At 44.0% G+C, this 26154-nt stretch overlaps 1 protein-coding gene across 1 annotated transcript in view; it reads left to right on the top strand.

Moving 5' to 3' along the window:
- MYO1B (myosin IB) overlaps positions 1–26154 on the top strand; it is a 367758-nt gene that overhangs the window by 202622 nt on the left and 138982 nt on the right. The window contains 2 exon segments of the mRNA XM_029606086.1: positions 11684–11788; positions 18460–18522. Coding sequence (XP_029461946.1) covers positions 11684–11788; positions 18460–18522 — 168 coding nt within the window.

Genomic DNA, 26154 nt, shown 5'->3' with positions numbered 1-26154 from the left:
ACGTCGGAGTGACGCGGCCGTCACGTGGTCCACCGCGGTTCCGCTCCCGGACCCCTCGTTGGACACAAACGGAACTTTTGGCCAGCTTGGGGGGTCAGGAGGCCCCCCCAAGCTGCTCCTGACCCCCCCAAGCTGGTTCCGCTCCCGGACCCCTCGTTGGACACAAACGGAACTTTTGGCCAGCTTGGGGGGGTCAGGAGGCCCCCCCCAAGCTGGCCAAAAGTTCCGTTTGTGTCCAACGAGGGGTCCGGGAGCGGAACCGCGGTGGACCACGTGACAGCCGCGTCACTCCGACGTGACGCGGACGTCACGTGCTCCTCGCAAAGGAATAGAGGAATGGCTTCCTGACTCCCCGCTGGACCACCAGGGAATTTTCATAAGTCTTGGGGGGGGATTAAGGAGGGTGAGGGGTTTAAATTTTTATTTAGGGAACCAGTGCACGTATGGACATAGACTCAACTTATGGAATTCTCCATATGTCCATATTGACCGAAATTGACCCCCCTTTTCGACTTATGGACTTATGAACATAAACTTTTTGTCTGCACATCCCTATTACATGGAATAGACTTAGTTTTTGGGTACTTGCCAGGTTTTTATGGCCTGGATTGGCCACTGTTGGAAACAGGATGCTGGGCTTGATGGACCCTTGGTCTGACCCAGTATGGCATTTTCTTATGTTCTTATGTTCTTATGTCCTAGGGGGTCTGTTTTGGGACCTGTGCTATTTAGCATATTCATAAATATGCTAAATAAATGATGGAGAAATGAATGATAAGGTGACCGGATTTGCAGATGATGCAAAATTGTTTTGATTCATTAAAAAAGCAGAGGATTTGAAGAACTGCAGAAGGACCTTGTGAGTCTAGGAGACTCTGCTTTAGGGATGTGAATCGTTTTTGAACGATTAAAATTATCGTCAGATAATTTTAGAATCATTCTAAATCGTTAGAGTGCACGATACAATACAAATGCCCCCGATTTATCGTCAGGGGCATTTGTATTGTATCGTTAAATAGGGCACGGGAATTATTTGGGGGAGGGCGGGAAAACCGGCACACCAAAACAACCCCTAAACCCACCCCGACCCTTTAAAACCAATTCCTTACCCTCCCCCACCCTCCCGAACCTCCCCAAAATGTTAAGTTACCTGGTGGTCCAGTGGGGGGGGGTCCCGGCGTGATCTCCCGCTCTCGGGCCATTGGCGCCATTTTGGCTACCACTGATAAAAATGGCGCCGATGGCTCGATAAAAAAAACCCCACCCCGACCCTTTACAAATTACCCCTTTGCTTCTCCCACCATCCTGACCCCCCCCCAAAAAAAACCTTGTACATGTACCTGGTGGTCTAGAGGGGGGTCCGGGAGCCATCCCTTCAATCATACCCTCGGTGCCGGTGCCGGTGCTGGAGGTTTCAAAATGGCGCCGATCGCCTTTGACCTCACTATGTCACAGGGAGCGACGGTCGCTCCCTGTGACATAGTAAGGGCAAAGGCGATCGGCGCCATACTGGAAGTCGATCGCCTTTGCCCTCACTTTGTCATAGGGAGCGACCGTCGCTCCCTGTGACATAGTAAGGGCAAAGGCGATCGGCGCCATAGTCGATCGCCTTTGCCCTTACTATGTCACAGGGAGCGACGGTAAGCTGTCCATTACATATTTTGTCTCTTTGTGTGTATATATATATATGTGTGTGTGTGTGTAATGTATATATATATGTGTGTGATGAGGGCGGCTTGTAATGATATAGCCTTGTTTGTATTATGTTAGAGTTTGAAGTTCCAGACTATCTTCCTCTGTGCTGCAGTTTCTAGACTTAATATATGACATTTGTTTGATGCAATTCTCCCAGTTTGATGCAATTTGATGAACAGGGCTGATGTTAGAGACATGCTGGGGCCTAGGGTAGAAACTAAAGAGTGGGACCCTCTCCCCCTTGATTCCAAGTCCTGTCATAAGAACATAAAAATTGCCATACTGGATCAGACCAAGGTTTCCACGATGGCCTTATCTTCTCTAAGGGCCCCTTTAACCCCTCGATCATCTAATGGTCCAACTGACTCCCTCACAGGCTTTCTGCTTCGGATATATTTTAAAAAGATTTTACTGTGAGTGTTTGCCTCTATGGCCAACTTCTTTTCAAATTCTCTCTTAGCCTGTCTTATCAATGTCTTACATTTAACCTGCCAATGCTTATGCATTATCCTATTTTCTTCTGTTGGATCCTTCTTCCAATTTATGAGTGAAGATCTTTTGGCTAAAATAGCTTCTTTCACCTCCCCTTTTAACCATGCCGGTAATCGTTTTGCCTTCTTTCCACCTTTTTTAATGTGTGGAATACATCTGGACTGTGCTTCTAGAATGGTATTTTTTAACAATGACCACGCCTCTTGTACACTTTTTACCTTTGTAGCTGCTCCTTTCAGTTTTTGTCTAACAATTTTTCTCATTTTATCAAAGTTTCCCTTTTGAAAGTTTAGCACAAGAGCCGTGGATTTGCTTACTGTCCCCCTTCCAGTCAGTAATTCAAATTTGATCATATTATGATCACTATTGCCAAGTGGCCCCATCACTGTTACCTCTCTTACCAAATCCTGTGCTCCACTGAGAATTAGATCTAAACTTGCTCCCTCTCTTGTCGGTTCCTGAACCAATTGCTCCATAAAAATGTCATTTATTCCATCCTAGAACTTTATATCTCTAGCATGTACCGATGATACATTTACCCAGTCAATATTGGGGTAATTGAAGTCTCCCATTATTACTGCACTACCAATTTGGTTAGCTTCCTTAATTTCTCTTAGCATTTCAATGTCAGTCTCACCATCTTGATCAGGTGGCCGGTATACTCCTATCACTATAGTCTTCCCCGACACACAAGGGATTTCTACCCATAAAGATTCAATTGTGCAATTAGTCTCATGCAGGATGTTTATCCTGTTGAACTCTATGCCATCCCGGACATAAAGTGCCACACAGCCTCCAGGTGCTCCTCTCTGTCATTGCGATATAATTTGTACCCCGGTATAGCACTGTCCCATTGGTTGTCCTCCTTCCACCATGTCTCTGAGATGCCAATTAAGTCTATGTCATCATTCACTGCTATACATTCTAATTCTCCCATCTTACTTCTTAGTCTTCTGGCATTAGCATACAAACATTTCAAAGTTTGTTTTTGTATGTATTTTCATTCTGCTTTTTAATTGATAGGGATAAGTTAGAATGTTTTAGCTCAGGTGAGTTTTTAGTTACAGGCACTTGGACTACTTTTCTTATTATTGGAACCTCACTGTCAGGATGCCCTAATTCTAATGCATCATTAGTATCCTTTGAAGATACCTCTCTCCGAACCATGCGCTGCTGAGCGACTGTTGACTTTCCCCTTTGTTCTAGTTTAAAAGCTGCTCTATCTCCTTTTTAAAGGTTAGCACCAGCAGTGTGGTTCCACCCTGGTTAAGGTGGAGCCCATCCCTTCAGAAGAGACTCCCCCTTCCCCAAAAGGTTCCCCAGTTCCTAACAACTGAATCCCTCTTCCTTGCACCATCATCTCATCCACGCATTGAGACTCCGGAGCTCTGCCTGCTTCTGGTGACCTGCGTGTGGAACAGGGAGAATTTCAAAGAATGCTACCTTAGAGGTTCTGGATTTAAGCTTTCTAACTAAGAGCCTAAATTTGGCTTCCAGAACCTCCCTCTAATGTTTTCCTATGTCATTGGTGCCCACATGTACCATGACATCCAGCTCTTCCCCAGCATTGTCTAAAATCCTATCTAGGTGATGCGTGAGGTCCGCCACCTTCCCACCAGGTAGGCATGTTACAAGGCGATCCTCACGCCCACCAGCCACCCAGCTGTCTACATTCCTAATAATTGAATCACCAACTATGACAGCTGACCTAACCCTTTCCTCCTGGGCAGTAGGCCTTGGGGAGATATCCTCAGTGCGAAAGGACAATGTATCACCTGGAGAGCATCAGAAATAAATGCTGAGTCAAATTATTTAACTTGTAGGAAACAGTTAAAACAGTCATTTGGTACTTTGGACTGTGAAATTATTTTATTTTAAACAAGAGCCGGATCTGGGGGGGAGCATATCTGATGATCTAAAAAAAAAAAGGTGGCCAAACAGATGGATAAAGCAATGGCAAAGGCCAAAAAGATGGATAAAGCAATGGCAAAGGCCAAAAAGATGCATTACAGGATGTCAGATTCTACCCCATGTGGGTGGTTGCCCCTTTAGTGGAATGGCAATTGTGGGCTCAATATGTTATCCTGCCAATAGCTTGAGTCGGAGGTCTCCATCCAGACCCTGCCCTTATTTGTGAAGTCAGTGTATTGTAGGTGTGTTAATGTAGTGTACCACTTCCCTTTGGGAGGGGGTTTGAGATCTAACAAACCTCCTGGTGCCCATGTGCATGAGGGGGGTAGAAAGTCAGCCTTAGCTCAGGGCTAAGGGAGCAGGTGTGTCCATGGAGGGCACATGAGGACCTTATGCCTTTGCAGGGCTTGCCTGGGGAGTGAGGAGAGGATAAAAAGCACTGGGGTCCTATGACAGTGAAGGAGAAAGATTTGAGGAGAGGAGTTTCTAGAAGTTCAGTACACTGGAGTGTAAAGAGGGTCCTGCTGAGTTGGGGACAAGTGTACCAGGAGGTGTCAGAGGAAGGAGCCTGGGAAAGTCTTCCAGAGTGAAGTGGGAATTCTAGGGTTTCCCTGGAGAGTTGATGGACCAGGGAACTGTGAGGTGCCGGAGGAAGGGCATCCATTTCACCAGACTCAAGGACTGGTTCAGCTACAATCAGCCTGAGACTAAAAGGGGGGGGGGGGGGAAGAGAGAGAAGGCTTGGAGAAACAATTACAGCTACAAACAGGGTAGTGGGAGGGCCTAGGTTTGGAAGGGGTATCTGTCCCAAAGAGCTGATTTGTTTTGGGGAACAAGTGGGGAGTGGTGAATGAGACTATTTTTTTGTGATTTTTTTTCCGAATTGAGTTACAGTGTGGTGCACTACTTGGAAGTGTAATCTATTTTTAGACTTTGTATTTTCACTGCCATCAGTGAAGATTTTTATTTTGAACAACAAAGCTGGCGTGAATGCGTCTTTTGGGGGTGCATGACTGGTGTGCTGGAAGAGCCCACATGAAAACAAAATTCTAAGGGGGAAAAGAATGAACGTTTCCCTCATGCGGGAACCCCACGAAGTCATGGGGCCTTGCGTGGTTTGTGGCCCTGCCCATGTGCCCTGGTCTGGACAAGGGTTACAGATGCTTGGTTGCATAGGGAGAGGAATGGTCAGCTGAAAAAAGGAGGTGATAGTGCCCCGTTATATGTATCTGGTAAGACATCACTTGGAATACTGTATACCATTCTGGAGACTGCACCTTCAAAAGGATATAAACTGGTTGGAGCTGATCCAGAGGATGGCTACTAAAATGGTCAATGATCTTAGTTCTAAAACTTATAGGGATAGACTTAAAGATCTAAACATATATATCCTAGAGGAAAGGCCGGATGGGGAAATATGATAGAGACATTTAAATACCTCTGTAGTATCAGTTCACAGGAGATGAGCCTCTTTCAGTGGAAAAGACACTCTGGAATGAGAAGTCATGAGGAGAAGGAGAAAGGGAGAGGTCTGAGGAGTAATCTAAGGACATATATATTTTTTACCGCGAAGGTGGTGGATGCATGGAACAATCTCACAGGGGTGGTATCAAAATTCAAGAAGGAAGGGGTTGGGAACTGATTAGTTGGTGTATGGACAGACTAGATAGGCCATGTTGTCTTATTCTGCCATCATGTTTATAGGTTAATGATGCCTGTTTTGCTATATAATGCCATAGACTATGCTTGATTTTGTTCCCTTCACTTCTTCACAGCTGCTGCATTCTCTATACTAATCCAAACTTCCTTCAATTTTTGTTTGGTTATCATTTAAAAATAGAAATCTTTCTGTTATATAATGGAGGCCTATAACTCGTATTGAGAGTTTAGGGATAGTCTTAAAAGAAAATCACTACTTATTCTCCATGTAGTCTTGAGCTGCCTTTTTTTAAATGCATCTGTTGCACTGTACACCATTCCTGCCATTTGTTTGAAACATCTTGTGGCATTTGGGGGCATTTCTGCTCATGCAGAGCTTATCTCCATATGTGTGTTCTGCTGACAAGAGCAGGCTGTCATTGTGCCAGGTCCTTTGTCCATGAGAATCGAAACAACAGACTAGAGAGTCAAAACAAGTCAGACTTCAAGGCTGTGGCTGGATGATTACTATAAACATGGCACAGTCTTTCACGTTGTGAGCTGTTCTTATTTTTCAGTGGATAAAGGACAGGGGCAATCATAAAAGCAATTACCTTGTTGTAACCAGCAGTAGACATGCAAAAAAAAAATGGTTAGAGAATTTTTTTAATTATTTTTTTTAAGTTAGGGACGTCTACTTGTTTCATCATCATGTGAAATTAGTTGCAACCTGCTTTAGCAACTGACAGAAGGAGCTTGTACAGATTCACTAGGTACACCAAGTACTGTAAAATCTCCAAAAACTGAAGGCCTACTTGGCCACATAACCACTTTTCTCCCTGTTCACCACAGTAATAAAGTTATTTATATATTAAGGATATATCACAGTAGTGTATACAACAGTCAGTCTATCCTTAAATCATCATGCCATAACCAGAGAATATTTTAAGACTTACTCTGTGTAGCAACTTAAGCAATTTCAGCTTTTACTTTCTACTTAATTGGGCACATGTGATGTTTGAGTGTGAGCTTTGTACCTGCTCAGAGATCATAGTATAAGTTGACTAAAATGGTTGAGCAATGGGAGTCACAAGGATGCACTTCAGAAAGTGCCTAAGCCAGCGATAGCAAGTTCCAGCCTCAAGGATCAGCAAATCAACTGGTGTTCAGGCTAACCAAATATACCAAATTAACCTAAAATTAAACTAGAGCTTCAGACTGCAAATCAGGCTCATGCATGTTCACTCTGGATATCTTTTAGACCAGAATGGTTTCCAGCCCTTGAGGACTGGCGTTTATCACCGCTGACAACTGGTTTCCTACCAGGTAGCAATTACTCTGAGTGTAGCATGCTTCTTGCTGTACTTGGCTTCCGAGGTTAGGTGTGCATAGGTAGCAAAGAACAAAGTTACTAAAAGCTGTGATTCAGTCCCCTTCTGTATGTATAAGTGCCTACAACATGCTCCTGGAAAACAGAATTCGGTGAGTAAGCATATGTTTCTGTCATTAACAGCCAATAACTACATCATGGAAAAGGAGCTTAGCTGTACGAAGTTGAAAAATGCAAGCCCACAGATATTTCACATCGTTCTAATTTTTCCCATAATCTTTTGGGTTCAGTCATTGCTTACCTAGCATGAGCATCAGCGTGCACCTGAATGTTGACGTTTATTACTGAAATGGTCTGACAGCTGAACTTTGAAGCACTTATTACTGCTGGATCTAGGTGTTCTGATTACATCTTGAAATCTGTTACTAGATACTTATAGTATTTTATACATATTGCTTTCCCACTGATACCAGCTGCAGCAAAACAGAGTCTAAAATTTAAGTATATACTGGAGATGAATGGGAGATCTCAGCTCTTGTCCATAACGTGGGAGAGCATCCACTGAGTGAAATGTGCTTTCCAAATGAAGAAGAAAAACATCATATAGCGCTGGGCTAAAAATGTAATAGAAGGAAAGAAATGTCTGTTACAAACTGTCTTGATAATTAGTATGCTAATCTTAAAGAGGTAGGCTTATGGATTCTTCAGTATATCTGATACTATCATGATCTTGGTTCTCTTGCTTCCTTTTTATCTTTTATTTCTAGGATGCCCTCCTATTTTGTATTGGAGTATTAAAGTTTGTAGGCTGTTTTTATTCATTATATTCCTGCTTTAAGTGTATGGTGTGGAACTTGTATAGAATCCTTGCAAGAATCAGGGCAGATTGGGGGGCTGATTCACTTGCTGTCAGAATGGTGGACATGGAGAAGTAGGAAATACTTATGCATTTTCAGAATGAACATTTTAAAAATTAAGGACTGGCTTCATTTGTTTTTAACTGCCTACTGAATTATCTAAAAAAAAACAAAAACGTAGCACTGATGTTTAAAACCAAAAAAATCTATTGTTCACTAAAAGATTTACAAATAAAATATGTAACTTATCTGTTTTAAGTGGATTATATACCGAGTACACAGAACAAATAGTCGACCACTTGGACTATTAGAGAGTCAAAAAATGACCATTTCCTGTGATATTTTTTTCCCCTTTGGTTTGTTGTTTTTGCCACAGAATTCTGTAAGTATGATGTGTGCAGTGGAAGCTTTGCTGCATGTTCCCTTGTAATCGTCTCTTCGAGCGTGTGCAAGATTATGCACCAGCTGAACGTCTCTGCAGCCCATGGGGTGATGATCTACAAGTTTAATTTGGGTTCTGCCTAACCCAGCTGTGCGTCCTCTGTATTCTGCACATGCCAAATCGCAAATCTTGCAGAATAAAGCCAGTAGCTGCTACTTGAAATTAATGTGGATTGTACCATACCGTGTGTCTGCCTGAGTGTGCTCCTCTGTCTGTACTGCTACTCTTAGCAGCTTGGCAAGAAACAGCCACTTAGCCGTACCATTGCTTCAAATAATTCCTGTGTGTTTTCTTCTGTTGTCATTTTGATATCAACAAAGCTCTAATTGCTGAAGCTCTTGAGGTGTGGCTAATTTTATTGAGTGTAGAAACTCCTGATTGTGTATCTATTGGCCCTCAAAAATCCCTTTTAGACAGTGGCCAAACCAAGAAAACAACACATCATTCCTGCATTAGGTCTCTGTTTGCTGAGGAGTTTTTTTGTCCAGTTGTGGCCAAGAATGGAAGATTCTAGAGCAAATGTGTCAGTTACTTTAGATGTAAAAATATTGTTCCTCATTAGTTCTTAAATTGACATTCAAAAAATGGTAGTGTTACAGTGTTAAAATTGTTATAATTACTAATATTTTCACTTATCTGGAGACATTTTAAATGTAAATTTACCTATTTTTATTAAAGCTATATAGGTTGAAATAAAAAGTTATGCAGAGCAGGGCATAATAAAGCCAGTGGGCGAGCTGAAGGGGAAGCAGAAAAAGCTAAGTGTGAAGAGATAGCGAGGCAAACTGTTCTTGTAGACGTAAAGCTGTGAGGTGAATGGGATTGTGGCGAGTTTCCCAACCTACTTAGCTTTTGGGCTGATAGTGATAAAACAGCTTAATGTACAAAAGGTGCACATCAGTGGCGACCACTCTGACCAAATGGAGTGCCTGAAAGGCCGTGCTCCACCTGGGATTTCCATGCCCAAAATGTCTCGCATTCTGAGACATTTTGGTTTCATGCCCATGCATGAACCAAATTTGGACAACATTTCTTGCAGCTCTCCTTGTGTGACTAGAGAGGGCACGCCTGGCACAGGGGTCACTTTGTCGTGGGCACACCACCCACTTCTCCATCATCACTTTCTCTTCTCTTCTCCTCCTTCTCCCCCTACCCATTGGCATCATCACCTTCTCCTTTGCCTCTTCCCCCAGTATCATAATCATGCCTGTCCCCTGGCATCATCATCTTCTTCCCTTCCCTTCCCTATCCCCCCTCCCCCCGGCGGCATCATCATCATCTTTCCTCTCCCACCATCTCTTCCCCCTTCCTCATATTATCATCACCTTCCCTCTCCCTCACTCCCTGGCATCAACATCAGTTTCTCTCTCCACCTCCTCACTCCTGGCATCATCGTCACCACCTTCCCTTTCCTTCTACCTCTCCCCCACTTCCTGGCATCATCATCTTCCCTTTCCCACCACCATTATCACCATCTTCCCTCTCCTATCACCTCTTCTCCCACCCTTATATCATCACCACCTTCTCTCTCCTTTTACCATTCTCCTGCACCCCTTGACATTATCACCTTCTCTCTCCACCTCCTCACCCCTGACATCATAATCATCATCATCAATATCTTCCCTTCCCTTCTACCCCTCTCCCCCACCCCCTGGCATCATCATCTTCTCTCTCTGTCCCTCCTTCCTCCTCCTCCTCCTCACCTCCTGCATCTTCATCAGCTTCCCTCTCCCTCCATCCCTTTCCCCCACCCCCTGGCATCAAAATCTCCTTCCCTCTCTCCATCTCCATCTCCATCTCTTTCTCCTATCCCCAGGCTTCATCACCTTCTCCCACCCTCCTCACATCATCATCTTCCCACTCCTTTCACCCCCCATCATCATCACCTTCCCTCTCCCTCTTCTCTTCACCCCTTAGTATCATCTCCTTCCCTCTGCCTCCATCCTGTTCCCTCACCCCTTAGCATCATCATCACCTTCCCTCTCCCTCCATCCCTCTCCCCCCCCCCCCCATTCCCAGGCATTATCATCACCTTCCACCACCTCTTCCCCACCTCCTTGTATCACCATCATCATCATCATCACCACCTTCCCTCTCTCTTCACCCCCCATCATCATCTTCTCTCTCCCCGACATAATCTCCTTCCTCTGCCTTCACCCCTCTCCCTAGCCCTTGGCATCATCATCACCTGGCATCATCATCATCATCTTCCCTCTCCCTCACTCCCTGGCATCATCATCCCTTACCTCTCTCTCTCCACTTCTCTCCCCCACTGACATCATCATCAATCTTCCACCACACCCTGGCATCACCTTCCCTCAACCTCACTTTCTGGCATCATTATCTCCTTCTTTCTCCTTCCACTTTTCCTCCCCACCCCCTTGAATCATCATCTTCCTTCTCCCTCTCCCTTTCTCCCCCAACCCTTTGCATCATCAACTTCCCTGTCTCCCATCTCCTAGCATTATCACCTTCCCTTCCCTCTCCCTCCACACACTGTGGCATATTCATCTGTCCCTTTCCCCACTCCACTCCCAATACCTGAACAGCAAAATTCTGGGAGCAGGCTTACCAAGTGCTGCTTCTTTCTCCTTTGCCAGCTTCCCTCTGCAATCTGAACTGCACAGAACCAGCAAGGCTCACAAGCCTACAGAGCCCCATGAGGTTTCTGTTGCATAAGAGCTACTCTCAATACCTCCTGCTGGCAGGAGGGCATTCTGCAGGCCAGGAGGGAAACAGGAAATGAGACTGCAGCTGCTGTACACCTGCACTCCAGCCAGGGCACACTGTGCTAGGATACTGCTTTACAGGAAGACAACTCTCAAGTTTAGAAAAAAAAAGTTGGAATGGAGATTAGTTTTCTCTTTTTAATGAAGGGTCTCATGTAAGAGTAACCTTGCCACAGTAGGGATTGTGAAATGTCTCTGGTTGGGTGCAGACAGAGAATTTTCCATGTCCCAGATTCCAGGTTTTTATGATGTTGCTCAAAACATTGGCCACGTACCTTATAAGCCAAGGTTTTTAGAGACATATATGTAATTGCACTAGACCTAATTCAGCATAATGCTTCTGTGTGGATATTGCTGTGCTGTCAATCAGACATTCTACAGTTTGTTTTTTCTTAATACTAATATAGAAACAGTTTATTTAATAAGTCACAATTTTCTCAAAATCAAGACTTCTAAAAAAAAGTTTTTTTCATAATTATTCCAATCAAAGCTAGTGGAAGTGACTATGAGTGCAGTGGCTACACTATATGTGACACCTGTCTCCTTTCCTTCTATACTCATATGATTATAACATTGCTTGTTTGTACAGGATAACAGTTTTGAGCAGTTCATTATTAACTACTGCAATGAAAAACTACAGCAAATCTTCATTGAACTCACACTTAAGGAAGAGCAGGAAGAGTACATCCGAGAGGTGAGAACATGCTTCTCTTTGCACCGGCTTCTAGTAACTATTCCTCTCCTTTCCTTTGTCTAACGTTTTAAATTTGTAATGCTTGGGAAAAGCAAAAGTAGGCTCTGCATTATTTAATCATGAATTAGCCATATTGGTCAAAATACACCATGCTGGTAGAAATGAATGAGACTACCACTTAACCAGTCACACAAGCACCAAGAGGATAAATTAGCAGGAATATAATGGCAGCTGCTACAGGAGATCTTCATTGTTCCGAATTACGGAAAACAGTTTTTCATAATGTATTGAAAATATTCAGGTTCTTGATGGAAGGCCTTTTGCAGTAGTACTTCATGACCCCCATTTTAGCAGTACTGCATTCCTGCTTTTGACCTGTTTTGTTGCTTTGTCCTGACTGTCGTCGTGTTCCTTCCTTTTATAGTCTTGAGTTTGCCGTTTGGGTTGAATTTGTTCTTTCCTATTTGCTTGCATAGCATGTCAGCTCATTTACATCTCTTGACAGCAGCAGAAGTTTTAGCATAAAAAGTGAAGTGCAAGAACAGTGTATTTATTTATTTTCACATTTATAATCCGTTCCTCCACAAAGGCCCAGGACGGGAGTATGTCACATGGAACACAAAATGTATTCCCAAAATGTGTGTTTTAGCATATCTGTGACATCTGTGACATCGGATGCTGGGCACACTGGGGCAAATGTGAGAAGCCAGAGGGGGTGAAGGACACATGCAGGAGCATCCAGTTTGCTGTTAGGCACATTCTTTCCTCTCTCCTTATTGTTGGTCTTCCGCATTGTTCTAGGTGGAAGCCATTATTTCCAGTCAAGCATATCAGGGTTTGTGGCTTCCCTATGTCCATATTACCTTGGGAACTGGTTGACAGGGTTTGCTCTGGAAGTGATGCAAGCAGTACCTTGAGGAAACCAGGGACTTGCCTCTGTGACAAATTTAGTCTCTCTCATGATGCTTCAGCCTCGTGTTTCACTCAAAAACTATTTTCCCGAATAGCCCAGAAGAATTCATCCATTGTTAACTTTCTAAATATTTTGTGTTTCTAAAATGTATTAATAGATCACCTAATAAACAATTTTATCGTTTCTCTTTCCTGTTCTTGATTACTTTAGTCCTTTGCATGTCTCCTTGCATCAAACTGTTTTAAATTCTAAAGTTTGCAATCAAGAAGCCTTTTAAGGCTCTCATGCTACAACTTTACATCTCTTGTTTAACAGAAATATTCAGTAATGGCCAGGGAATGACGTAGGCATGTCACTCAGTCTACTGAACTGTGTTTTTATAGCAATACTATAAATAACCTATTATCTAATCACCTTGCAACCTAAGGTGGCTCAGTAATAGGGAAAGTTGAATATCTGGATTTAGAAGTATATACCAAAAAAGCTACCAAAACTAGTAAAACTGTTGCTTTTACATCCAGCCTTCTAGGTTCCTATAGCCTTGTCAGACAATATTCGGCCATCTCCTACCTGCTGGCACTGACTCATTTGGCTTCTGGGGAGTATGGGTGGGCAGATTCAAAACATTTGCTTTGGTTTGTTCATTCATTTCATAGATAGGTCATTTGTCAGGTTAATCAGAAACAAAAAAACTTTTTTTGTTTTACGTTGAAATCAATGGGGGAGGCAATCCATAGGATCTGTTGACGTCAATGTAAAAAAAAAAAAAAGAGCCGGGACTGGGTCCCATCACCGAGGCTCAAGTCTATGGCCCAGGCCAGATGCTGGTCCCATCCCATCATGGAAGCCCAAGCATACTCTAGGCTCAAGGCCAGGTTCCAAGCCTAGGACACCAAGCTCTAGACCCAATGTCAGGCCCAGCTCTTGAGAATACTTTCTTCCAGACTGATCAATCTTCTCAAAATATCTTCAAAAACAACAAATCTCACTCATTCTTCTCCTTCAAGTCACTAAACCCTCAGGGATATTGCAAGGCCCATCTAGAACTCCTCCTCCTTCTCTCTCCAACCCATGAAAACAATGAGCATGCTCCAGAGGATTTATACCCCACTGAAGACTCCCCCAAAATGGTGGCATTAGAACTAAGGAAGGATTCCCAAAAGAAAAAAATCCCCTCCCACTGCTCATGATAGAAAATTAGAGAAAATGTTAGTTACTAAGACTGGTCATGTTTAATTTAAGGCTTCCCAAAGCGGTGTATAAAACTTTTTTTTAAAAAGTACATAATTCAAGTAACAAAAACAAAACAAAATACCACAAATCAATATAACACATACAAAACCACAAACAGATGAATACCACTAAATAAAAATGGTGAATCCCAGTTATTCAAACACATCATATTAAAGAATTCAAAAAGGTTTTAAAAACATATCTTTTTACCGTATCTTATAATACTTAACAAAGTCTCTATCATAAGTGTTAATAGCCTCAATAGCAATATTACCAAATTGACTGCTATATGTTTTTTAGTGTCTTGAAGAGTAATATTATGTTTTTTAGTGCTTATGAAGTGTAATTTTTAATGATGTATATTGTTCTGTTTATATTGTTCACTTTTTAATTATGTATGTTTTTATTTTTGTAAACCATTTAGCTGGTCAGGTCTCTGCCCAATTTTGCGGTATATAAATCTTTTAAAATAAATAAATTAAAAAAAAATCATATTCCAATGCAATGTCTCATTAGCTGCTTACCTATTACACAGATCTTGTAAAAATCCAGATCCCAGCCCCACATATAGCCACAACATCAGAAAGAAACATTGTAGTATCAAATTAGCTCCTAACCATTATACAAATCATCCAAAATCCAGAACTATTCCCCTCATATAGCCAGCATCAGAAAAATCAAAATAAAACGATTTCACCACTGATTCAAAATCAAGACAGGCAGAAGATCCATGGTTTTTATCTTTTTCCAGAAGGAAAAGTTAATTCTTGCCCAACCTGATCTCCAAGGGCAGCTTGTTTCATTTAGAGGGATATACTAACAAAAAGGCCTTTGGTATCAGCTGAGCTCTACTCACCTCTTTGAAAGAGGGGGCAGTGAGCAGAACCCTTTGGCTTGAACGCAATTGGCATTTAGGGGTGTTTTAAAATCCATTTCCCCGCACATGTTAAAGCCACCAAAGTCCTAAGGAAGTTATGCAAAATACGTTTGCTTCAGTAATCACTTAAAATTAGGAGCACACATACCCATGTATGTTTTAAATCGTATGTGCGTAAATGCGCACATGATTTTAAATTCCAGCATATGTTCGCTCGTGCATGCATGGCACCTACGCGCTTGTTTTAAGGTTACTGTCTTAGGTTTTTAAGTCTCATCTCTTATGGGTTTGGTAGAGACCCTGCAACAGTTTGTAAGTCTTTCTCTGGACTACCTGCAATCTGTGTTTATCTTTTTAAAGATATGACTTTTTGTAGATGAGGATCCCCCAACAACCTATATGGAAGCATTATAACCTACTATTCTTCTTTCCGGTTGTTCTTCTCCCTATGCACCCTAACATCACTCTGGCTGTGATCACTGCCTTATCAAACTGGTTCAGTACCTCAAGGTCTCCTGCTCATTATACATCAGTATCCCATAGCCAAAGAATACTTCGCTTTCTGATTTCTGCATCCCAGTATATGATTTTGCATTTTTTTGCATTAATTCTTAACTGCCAGCATCGAACTACTGCTCACACTTATTTAGTTCAATTCTCATTCTGTCTAGTCTCTCATGGATGCCCACTTGTTGCAGATCTTAGTGTCATCTGCAAAGAGACAAACTTTTCATTCTAACCCCTCTGCAATATCACTTGCAACGATATTGAACAGAACTGGCCCCCTTGTCAGATCCCTTAGGCCAGTGTTTCCCAACCAGTGTGCCATCAAACCTGATCAGGTGTGCCATGCAAAATTCTCCACTGCCTGATGCTCATATCTAGGCTAGCACCTGAGTTCTGCTTCCAACACCTTGCAACAACAAGAGATTCCAGTGGTGGCTCTTAAACCTGTAGAAGCTCCTTTCTGAGAACATGTGTAACCATGCATTCCTCTTTCTAGCTACAGCATGAGTCCTGAAGTGTGGTAATTAGTGGGGATGATGTGGGGCATGGATAGCTGAATCCCAGTTTGTTCAGTGTACACATTGAACACAGCATCTCCTCATGTTCCCCCTCATGAGCCTCTTTCTTTGAATGCTTCCAGCCTCTGTCTCATGCCCAGGCTGTCTGAGACAGGGAGAGCATGCACTGAGCGTGACTCACTCTTGAGTGCTAAGAGCATCACAGTGGAGGAGCTCTGGCAGCCACATGAGGCAGTCAAGCTAACTAACCGAGCCAGCCTTTTCCCTTCTCCTGCACTTGTATATAAAGGAGCTAGTCCAATGTGACAAGTTCATGTGCCTCTGTCTCCTCTCTCCCTTTGTTTTCAAATTTAGAAGAGAGGCTGGTGGGTCTGCCACTGCTTTTGTATCTCATGAGTCATCTCCATGTCTGTGCTGCCTGCTCCATGGAAGCTGGTGTGCCACACAACATTTTTGTTGATGTGGGTGTGCCTTGGAGTTGAAAAGGTTGAGAAAACACTGCCTTAGGCACTCCACTAATTACCCTTCTTTCCTCCGAGTGAACTCCATATATCATTATCCCTTGTTGTCCATTGTACAACTAGTTTCTAATTCAGTACACCACCTTGGGGCCTCATATGCCAAAATTCAAGTATATCACATCCAGCTAATGTCATTGATCTAATTCTCTAGCTTGATCAGATTCATTTAATATGATCTCTCTCTGGTAAAACTATGCTGTCTTGCTTCCTGTAACCTGCAGGATTCTAGATAATTCAACATCTTTCCTTCGGTAGAGGCTTCATTAATTTTCCCACCACTGAGGTAAGATTAACTGGTTTGGATTTTCCAACTTCCTCTCTATTGCCACTTTTATGAAGAAGAACAAAATCTGCCCTTTCCCAGTTGTGTAGAACTACTCCTGTCTCCAAAGATCTGTTTTAACAGATCCTTCAGTAGATCCACTAGAATCTCTCTGTCCTCTTAATATTCTAGAATGTGTATCCCATCTTGCCCCGCAGCTTTCTCCATTTGTAGTTTTGCTAATTTTACACAAACCTTTTCATCCATAGTCTAGCATTTACCCCCACTGCCAACAGTCAGCAGTCTTTCTCCACTTCCTTCTTCAGTGAGCAGAAGTAATTGTTTCATATTTCTGCTTATCCTGTCACCTTCAACGCATTCTTTTCTGTTCTGTTTTACAATCCCACCTCTGCATTTCCTCCTTTCACTGACATACCTGAAGAAAGCCTTGTCACCTTGCTTTACCATCTAGCTATCTTTTCTTTCACTTATATCTTTGCCATCCTGACAGCTTTCCTTTTTTTTTTTCAGATTTTTCCAGATATTTTTCCTGTGCTTCTCTTTCTGAGATCCTTTCTACTTTTTAAAGGCTGTTCTTTTTGTCCATTACATTTTCAGCCATCTCTTTTATTTACTTTCCTAACATAAAAATTGGTTGCCCTTACTATAGCTTCTTTTAGTTTAACCCACTATTGTTTTACTCCACAAATATTTTCCCACCTTAGAAATCTTTTTTAAAGATAACTCCCCAATTTGATCAAGTTGGTAGTCCTGAATCCAGGACTTAGTCTTTTGTAGGACCCCCTCTCTGCTTTGGCTGCTTTATTAAATCTATCCTCTGATGTTTCACTGGCGTTCAGATGACCACCTACCTGGACAAAACAGTTTCTCCATTTGTAAGTATTAGGTCCAATATAGCCCCTCCCCTGGCCATGGTAGATGAAAAGATGAATATTAAAATGTATTTTATTTTTTATTTTATTTTAAACAATGCATTAAGAAGACCTCTCCTCTTTGGAGTCTGTGGGAAAATGTCTTGTACATCTGGCTCAAAGCTTGCCGTATTCATTTTTCCCTTGACACGCTGTTGTGCTTTTCCCCTTGCCCTGATTTGTGCTATAAATGAAAACACTTTGCGCAGCGGTCATAATGAGACCTGTAATTGCATCCTGAAGCGAGATGAGTTCTACCGGCAACTTTGAAGTGTTCACATTTTTCTGCAGTATTAAAATCATTCCTTGTATCTGTTGTCTCAGGCATCATTACAACCCATCTGTTCTTTGTAAACTGCTAATTTTCTGATCTAGGCATGTTGTGCAGATAAATGAACAGTATTACAGATAACTGTAAAAAATAGTAAATAGCAAGATGTTGTTTCATGTGCAATATACACATCTGCCAAACTAAAAAAAACCAACATTTTCTTGAAAAACTAAGAACAGTAAAACCTAGGTCTTGATATCTGAAACAATGGCGATTTTGTTATAAACATTGCAAGTGTACATTAGGCAATATTGACCTTCAGCTCTGTTGCACAGATTTCTGGCTTTGATTCAATGAAGTGCATGGGAAATTGACATAGATTGGAGAATGGAATGGAAAGGAAGTCTGGAAGAAGTTCAAGGGCTTCCAGTTGGTTTACTAATGAGAATAGAGGAATACTACGTTCCCTATTCTTTTAGCTTACTATAAACACATTTTAATGTGTCTTCTTGATGCATCTCATAAAAAGGAGTGCAGTTTAACATTGCCATACTACAACTGTACTTGATCAAATGCCTTGGATTACTTGTCTTGGCACTCAAGGCAGCAGCTGACAGATGTTTCTTTCTATTTTTAGGGTATAGAGTGGACTCACATTGAATACTTCAATAATGCTATCATTTGTGACTTAATAGAAAATGTAAGTTGCTTTCACTACTTTTAATAGATTGTACTACTTTGTCAATGACCTCTTGAAATTTTCTTTGCTATAACTTTAGCAATACTTATGAATAATATGAAAAACTCAACCATTGTCATAATTTTCTGAAGTATTACAGAACTCAAAAAACTGGAAAGTTTTAACAATAAATACGTATTAGAATTGAAATTGTGCTACCATGTTTCAATACTTAATGATAATCTGATTGCACTTCTTTATCTGTTTAGATTTCTTTATGATCGTAACCCATTATTTCTGGGAAAATAAGTAATTTAAAACACTAGAATGGAAATAATTAAAATGTCACTTTTATCACATATCACCTTATATAATTGTGGCTTTCATGTTACCCTACAAGAAATGCAATCTAAATGCTCTTGCTTAACAAGGATGTGAACTGAGGCTGTGGTTTACAAAGCTCATGTGCATTGTAATATTGCCCAACAAAGGTTTAAAACCTGCAAGGAATCCAGCTAGGTCAGGGGGTTGACAGCTTGCTAGGGACATGCTGTCACTGGTTTGCTTTGGTTTAGAGTGCGAAATGTTTTAGCATGGATTTATCAAAATGCACTAAATTTCTCAAGTGATAGGAAAAGGGGCGTGTTTTATGGTAATAGGCAGTTTATTGCAATTTGCGCTAATACAGCACAAATTGCAATAACTTTTTCACACTTTGCAATATGTGGACTCTCTACGGGTAACATCAAGCTAGGTTGAGAGAACATTTCACTAGCGTGTAGCCAGATGGACTCAGGACCAATGGATATTGTGCTCTCCTGATAGCAGATGGGAGACGGAGTCAGATTTCAAAGCTGACGTCAGCCTACATATACCCGTGCAGCATGCTTAGCTCTTCAGTATTTCTCCGTCTCCATAGCAGATGCGGACACTTCCCCAAAGGAGAATAGTGTAACATTTACAAGAAAGAAGAAAGAAAATTTACCTTTAAGAAGAGAACCCCGCTTGTCCTGCGGTGAAACCTAATGGTCCCTCCCCGTCGAGATTTTCCTGAGGTGATTCGATATCCCTCAGAGGTGAGCCTTAGTCCGCCGGCTGATTCCCGGCATGGACATAGCCCTCAGGGTGGCTGAAAGGCAGCGGGTGCAGACTCAAGCACAGCGGTGAAGTTATTTCCCTCTCCCCCTGCAGCTGGAGACCGTCTGGCACGCGACCGAGACCAGGTAAGGCAGAAACCTTTACTTCTAAGGCTCTGGTCTCCAAGGCTTGAACAGCCATACCGTCCTTCATCTGACGAGGTTTAAATCGGGTTGAGCAGCCCTCCTTTGGGGCAGGCCCTGATTCAGTGTGAGGGTCCACAGACGTGGAGACCCTCCGGGGGGGTCGCCATCTTGCCTTCAGGGTCGCCAGCGCCATTTTCCCCCTCTGACCGATGGTACGCGTGGGGCAGGCCGCAGGCCCGAAGCACCTAACTTAAGCGCTTAACTACGGTTTGAGTGCACAGCGGCGCGCACACCTGGGTTGTACTCACAGTGACCTGCACAACTGGGCGCATAACTGTGCTGCGAGCACAAACTCTGCGCATCTGACGCTCCAACTAAGCGCATTCGCGCGCATACCTCCACACTTAAGCCCTACATGTGCACAAATAATGGCACCGCCATCCAAAAAAGCCAAGGGACACTTCCTTTGCCCAGCCTGCCACTTAAGAGCCATGCAGCCTGGATTGGAATCCATCCTGTGCCAACAGTGCGAACAGAACCAGGGAGAACCAAATCAAGACCCTCTAAAGCCAGGAGAGGGATCCGGTACCAGGGATGATGGCATCCCGGACCTAAGTATCTCCAACTCGGCGCCCCCGCAGGAAAATCCCTCAGGGACTACCACTACAACACCTCCTGGGATCAACATGGATCCAGGAACCTTCTCCTGGGTGGAATTTTTCAAAGGGCTGCAAACCTTTGTCCAGGCACAACCAGCCCCTGCTGAAACCAGACTCAAACCCAGCCGGAAGCACAAGTCCTTCCCGGCATCTCCCGGGCTTCTCAAGACATGCCTCTCCTAACCAAGAGCCTCTCTGATGGGGATCCAGATACCTCAGAGGATGAAACAGACTCCCTGGAAGAAGGAGAAATTCCCCCAGGGATGGAACCATACTGGACCATGCTCCGATTTTTCCACAAGGATGAATTACCAACCCTAGTGTCCCAGACTATGAAGACACTGGGTCTCCCAGGCACGGAGTCCACAGCGGAACCAAAGAAGAATCCCTTGCTGGTGTACCTCCGTAAGGCCTTATGCTGTTTCCCTATGTTGGAACCCATTAAGGAACTGATTGACCTGGAATGGAATGCTCCAGAGGCCACTTTCAAAGGGGGGAGGGTATAGAAGCCCTATACCTGCTGGAACCCATGGCTAAGGAACTTCTACATTTCCCCAAAGTGGATGCTAGGATCTCTGCTGTCTCAAAACGCACTACGATCCCAGTCGAGGGAGGAGTGGCACTGAAGGATGCCCAGGATAGAAGGCTGGAAGCCATCCTTAAGCAGTCCTTTGATGTATCAGCAATGACACTACAAATTGCTTCCTGCTGCGCATTAGTGGCACATTCCTGTTTGATCCTTGCCAGAGAGGAAACTACGCCCAGAGAAGTGATGGAGCCTGCGGTCTCCTTCCTCACCGATGCTACCGCAGACCTCGTGCGTACCTCATCCAGGGGTGTTGCCACCGTAGTGGTGGCAAGAAAACAATCATGGCTCCAGGAATTGGTCAGCTGATGCGACTTCCAAAGCGAACCTCACAAAAATGCCTTTTAAAAGATCCCTCCTGTTCGGGAGTGAACTTGAGAAATTAGCCAACAAATGGGGTGAATAACCAGTACCCCGAATACCTGAGGACAGGAACAAAAGAACATATCAGTGCTCCTCCCCCAGAAGAACCAAGGGTAGAGGATTGCAGCACTTTAAGCCTTACAAGAATACACAGTCCCAAGCACCTCGTCCTTCAGGAAGGTCTCAGTCCTTTTGGAAGAGGCACATTAAAAGAGCAAGCTCTCAGGGGCAGGCCCCGGCCATACCCCATAATGAGAAGATGCAGACCCATCCACAGGAAGAAGACATAGGGGGCAGACTTACTGTCTTCTACCAAAGATGGGTCGAGATAACTTCGGACAAGTGGGTCCTAACCATCATTCGAGAGGGGCACTCCCTGGAATTCCAAAGCATTCCTCCAGACAAATTTATGAAATCGTCGTGCCACTCCCACTCCAAGAGACTGGCAGTGGAAACCACGCTAGCAAGACTACTCAGCCTGAAGGCAATAGCCCCAGTGCCCACTCTTCAACAAAATAATGGCCACTATTCCATCTATTATATCGTTCCCAAGAAAGAAGGAACATTCCAGCCTATCCTGGACCTCAAAGCCGTCAACCATTATCTGAAGGTTCCTCACTTCAACATGGAAACCCTACAGTTCGTTATAATGGCGGTACAGCCAGGAGAATTCTTAACCTCCCTGGACATATCCAAGGCCTACCTTCACATTCCTGTCCATCAGAACCACCAGCGCTTCCTGCAATTTGTGATTCTGGGCCATCATTATCAATTTTGAGCGCTACCCTTCGGACTAGCTACCGCCCCCAGAACCTTCTCCTAAATCATGGTGGTAGTGGCGGCAGCACTGAGGAAAGAAGGAGTCCTGGTATATCCTTACTTGGACGATTGGCTGATCAAGGCAAAGTCTTCACAGGAGAGTCACCATGCGACCACCAGAGTCAACAATCTACTATAAGAACTCGGGTGGGTCATGAACACAACCAAAGGTTGTCTACAGCCCTCCCAATCACTAGAATACCTGGGAGTCCGGTTCAATACCAAACAAAACAAGGTCTACCTTCCCCCTCCATGAAGAAGGAAGCTAATGGATCATTTACAAAAGCTGTTGACCTCGGTCTGCCCCAAGGTATGGGACTACCTTCAAGTCCTCGGCCTCATGACATCAACTCTGGAAGTTGTTCTGTGGGCAAGGGCACATATGCGGCAGCTACAACTTTCCCTACTATCACGATGGAATCCAGTGTCCCAGAACTACTCAATTCGCCTCCAGCTACCGACAGAGGTTCGGGAGCAGCTTCAATGGTGGCTACAGGAAGAACACCTAAGTAGAGGTGTAAACCTATCCGCTCTGAAGTGGATCTTGCTCACCACTGACGCAAGCCTGTGAGGGAGGGGAGCCCACTGTCAGGAACTGATGGCCCAGGGACAATGGAACAAGGAAGAGGTGGGATGGAACATAAACCGCTTGGAAGCACGAGGGGTCAGACTAGCCTGCCTACGATTCAGACACAGACTCCAAGGCAAATCCGTCAGAGTCATGTCGGGTCTTCGTTGGAGATCGGTCCCTGCTGAAGAAGGTCCCTGTATGGCGGTAGATGTAAAGGATTCCCCGCCAATAGTCTTCGCATATCCGCGTACCATGGTCTTCTTGTCAATTCGGGGCGACTAGTAGGACTAGTCCTCTGTGGTGTTCTATCTTGTGGATGACCCTGCCTAGTAGTGGCCAGGGTGGGAAGGCGTATAGGAGGCTTTCCTCTGGCCAGTTCTGGACAAAAGCATCGATTCCCTGAGATTGTGGTTCTCGTCTGCGGCTGAAGAATCTGGGGACCCAGGCATTGTGACAAGTTGCTAGTAGATCCATGGCTGGAAGACCCCATCGATTTACTATAAACTGGAAGGCTATTTCTAGAGACACCTGCTGGCTCTTGGTTCCTCCCTGTCAACCGACAGGGAGGAACCAAGAGCCAGCAGGTGTCTCTAGAAATAGACCCCCTCATGGAGTGGGCGGAAATAAATCTACAAGAGATTTCGGCCTCCCACATCGCGGAAAAAGACAACATCTCTGTGGACTATCTCAACAGAGAAAGCCTCGACCCGGGGGAATGGTTGCTGGTGGACACAGCCTTCCAGTTTATAGTAAATCGATGGGGTCTCCCAGCCATGGATCTACTAGCAACTTGTCACAATGCCTGGGTCCCCAGATTCTTCAGCCGCAGACGAGAACCACAATCTCAGGGAATCGATGCTTTTGTCCAGAACTGGCCAGAGGAAAGCCTCCTATATGCCTTCCCACCCTGGCCACTACTAGGCAGGGTCATCCACAAGATAGAACACCACAGAGGACTAGTCCTACTAGTCGCCCCGAATTGACAAGAAGACCATGGTACGCGGATATGCGAAGACTATTGGCGGGGAATCCTTTACATCTACCGCCATACAGGGACCTTCTTCAGCAGGGACCGATCTCCAACGAAGACCCGACTCAATTCTCTCTTATGGTATGGCCCTTGAGAGGACTAGCCTAAAGAAGCATGCCTACTCAAAAGCTGTGATTGACACCCTGCTTTGCGCACGCAAGTTCTCCACATCTCTGTCTTACATACGGATCTGGAGAGTATTCAAAGCTTGGTGTGAAGACCGCGGTCTCCTCCCGAGGAAAGCCAAGATTCCCATGATCCTAGAATTCCTACAGGATGACATGCAGAAGGGGTTGTCCCTCAACTCCCTCAAGGTCCAAGTCACAGCACTGGCCTGTTTCAAATCAGAAGTGGATGGCATCAGACTATCAAGTCATCCTGATGTGTCCCGCTTCCTGAAAGGAGTCAAACAACTCTGACCACCTCTAAAGTGGCCAGTGCCTCTATGGAACCTCAACCTAGTACTAGACTTCCTAGCAGGGGAATCTTTCAGACCAACAAGCATCCTGTCTCTACGTCTCTTGACCTTAAAGACAGTGTTCATGATCGCAATATGCTCAGCCCAGCGCATCTCAGAACTTCAAGCATTATCCTGTCGGAAACCATACCATACAGCTATGTACGGTACCATCCTTCCTTCCGAAAGTGGTTTCCCAGTTCCGTATGAACCAGACCATATCCTTACAATCACCAGATGAGCACAGGGATTTGGAAGACTCATGCCTCCTCCACCACCTGAATGTTGGCAGAATCCTAGTCCAATACCTGAAGCGATCGGAATCCTTGTGCAAACTGACTACCTGTTTGTTCTTCACAGCGGGAAGAAGCAAGGGGAGGCGGCATCATGGGCCACCATAGCCCGCTGGATCAAAAAAGTAATTAATGCTGCCTACATAGAGGCAGGAAAACCATTACCTCTACAGGTCAAGGCACATTCTTCAAGGGCCCAGGCAGTCTCCTGTGCTGAAACCAAGCTGCTGTCTCCAGCCGAGATCTGTCGGGCGGCGACATGGTCCTCCTTACACACCTTCTCCAGGTTTTATCATCTGGATGTTCAGGCCATGGAGGACACAGCCTTTGCAAGGGCAGCACTAAGTGGGCCACGGGCAGCCTCCCACCCGGTAGGCTAGTAGTTTTTGTACATCCCATTGGTCCTGAGTCCATCTGGCTACAGGAGAAATTACTTACCTGATAATTTTGTTTTCCTTAGTGTAGACAGATGGACTCAGCATCCCATCCATGGCTGCTCCAAGAATCGAGAACCTCGGATATCAAATCTCGAGACTGAGTAAGTACGGGTAAGCCATGGCCTACTTCTAGTTCAAGACACCCGTAGTTGCCCAGGTGTCGGCGTTTATTGTTTGTGTGCACTGGCAGTCTCCAGTCCAAAGTTTTTATATATATATATATATATATATATATATATATATAAAATCAGTTGAACCAGTTCAAGTTTAATCAAGTGTAATCAAGTATTAAGCAACATATATCCACACTGGCTTTTCGAAGAGAATACTGAAGAGCTAAGCATGCTCCACGGGTATATGTAGGCTGATGTCAGCTTTGAAATCTGACTCCATCTCCCATCTGCTATCAGGAGAGCACAATACCCATTGGTCCTGATTCCATCTGTTTACACTAAGGAAAACGAAATTATCAGGTAAGTAATTTCTCCATTGCACAAATCTCATCTTTGGGTGAGTTTCCTCACTCCGAAGGTATTCAAATCTTTACAAGAGAGCACTGTTCTGTTTGTATGTCTCACTTTGAATGTCAAAGTGGCCTCTAACCCCTACACTAATACCTAAGCCTTACCTCGAGTTATTAGGTGGGCCTCCTATAGAGATATAAATACCTACCTAGGTAGGGTCCCATAAGATTACCCACACTTCAATGGGGCATCTGCAGCATGTGATCCACATAGTGCAGTGATTGGAGGTGCAACTTAGGCTGCCTGTGAAAAGAAAGTGTTTTTTTCTACTGCGACTAGGAAGGAAACATTGATTACAATAAGAACCCCCCCAACAGCTGTGGCTGGGGTGGGTGGAGGTGAAGCATGACAACAGATGTTACCTGCATGGAGTTGGAGGGCTCAGGAAGAGCACAGATCTTACTGGAGGGGATGTGAGGAAGAAGAGGACTGGTGCTGTGTATCTGCGTAGAAGCATATTATACTCATGCAAGTGCTTTAGCTTTTGAAATAATTTGCTTGAAAACAAACAAAAAATGTCTTCTCTTCTTTGAAATGTTGCCTGCTCCTAAACTAGACTATTGATACTAATCTTCAGGCCTGACTCGTGCTTTTTTGGCCAGCACATCACTCCTGCCAAGAAAGGGTAGATGGGTCATGAAGCATTTTATTGGCAGATTTGGGCTTTTTCTTGCATGTATCATAGGGAAAA

Source organism: Rhinatrema bivittatum, chromosome 6, assembly GCF_901001135.1.
Source record: "Rhinatrema bivittatum chromosome 6, aRhiBiv1.1, whole genome shotgun sequence".
Taxonomy (NCBI): Eukaryota; Metazoa; Chordata; class Amphibia; order Gymnophiona; family Rhinatrematidae; genus Rhinatrema; species Rhinatrema bivittatum.
Note: the sequence above shows the minus strand (reverse complement) of the source record. Positions and strands in the feature narration are given on the sequence as shown.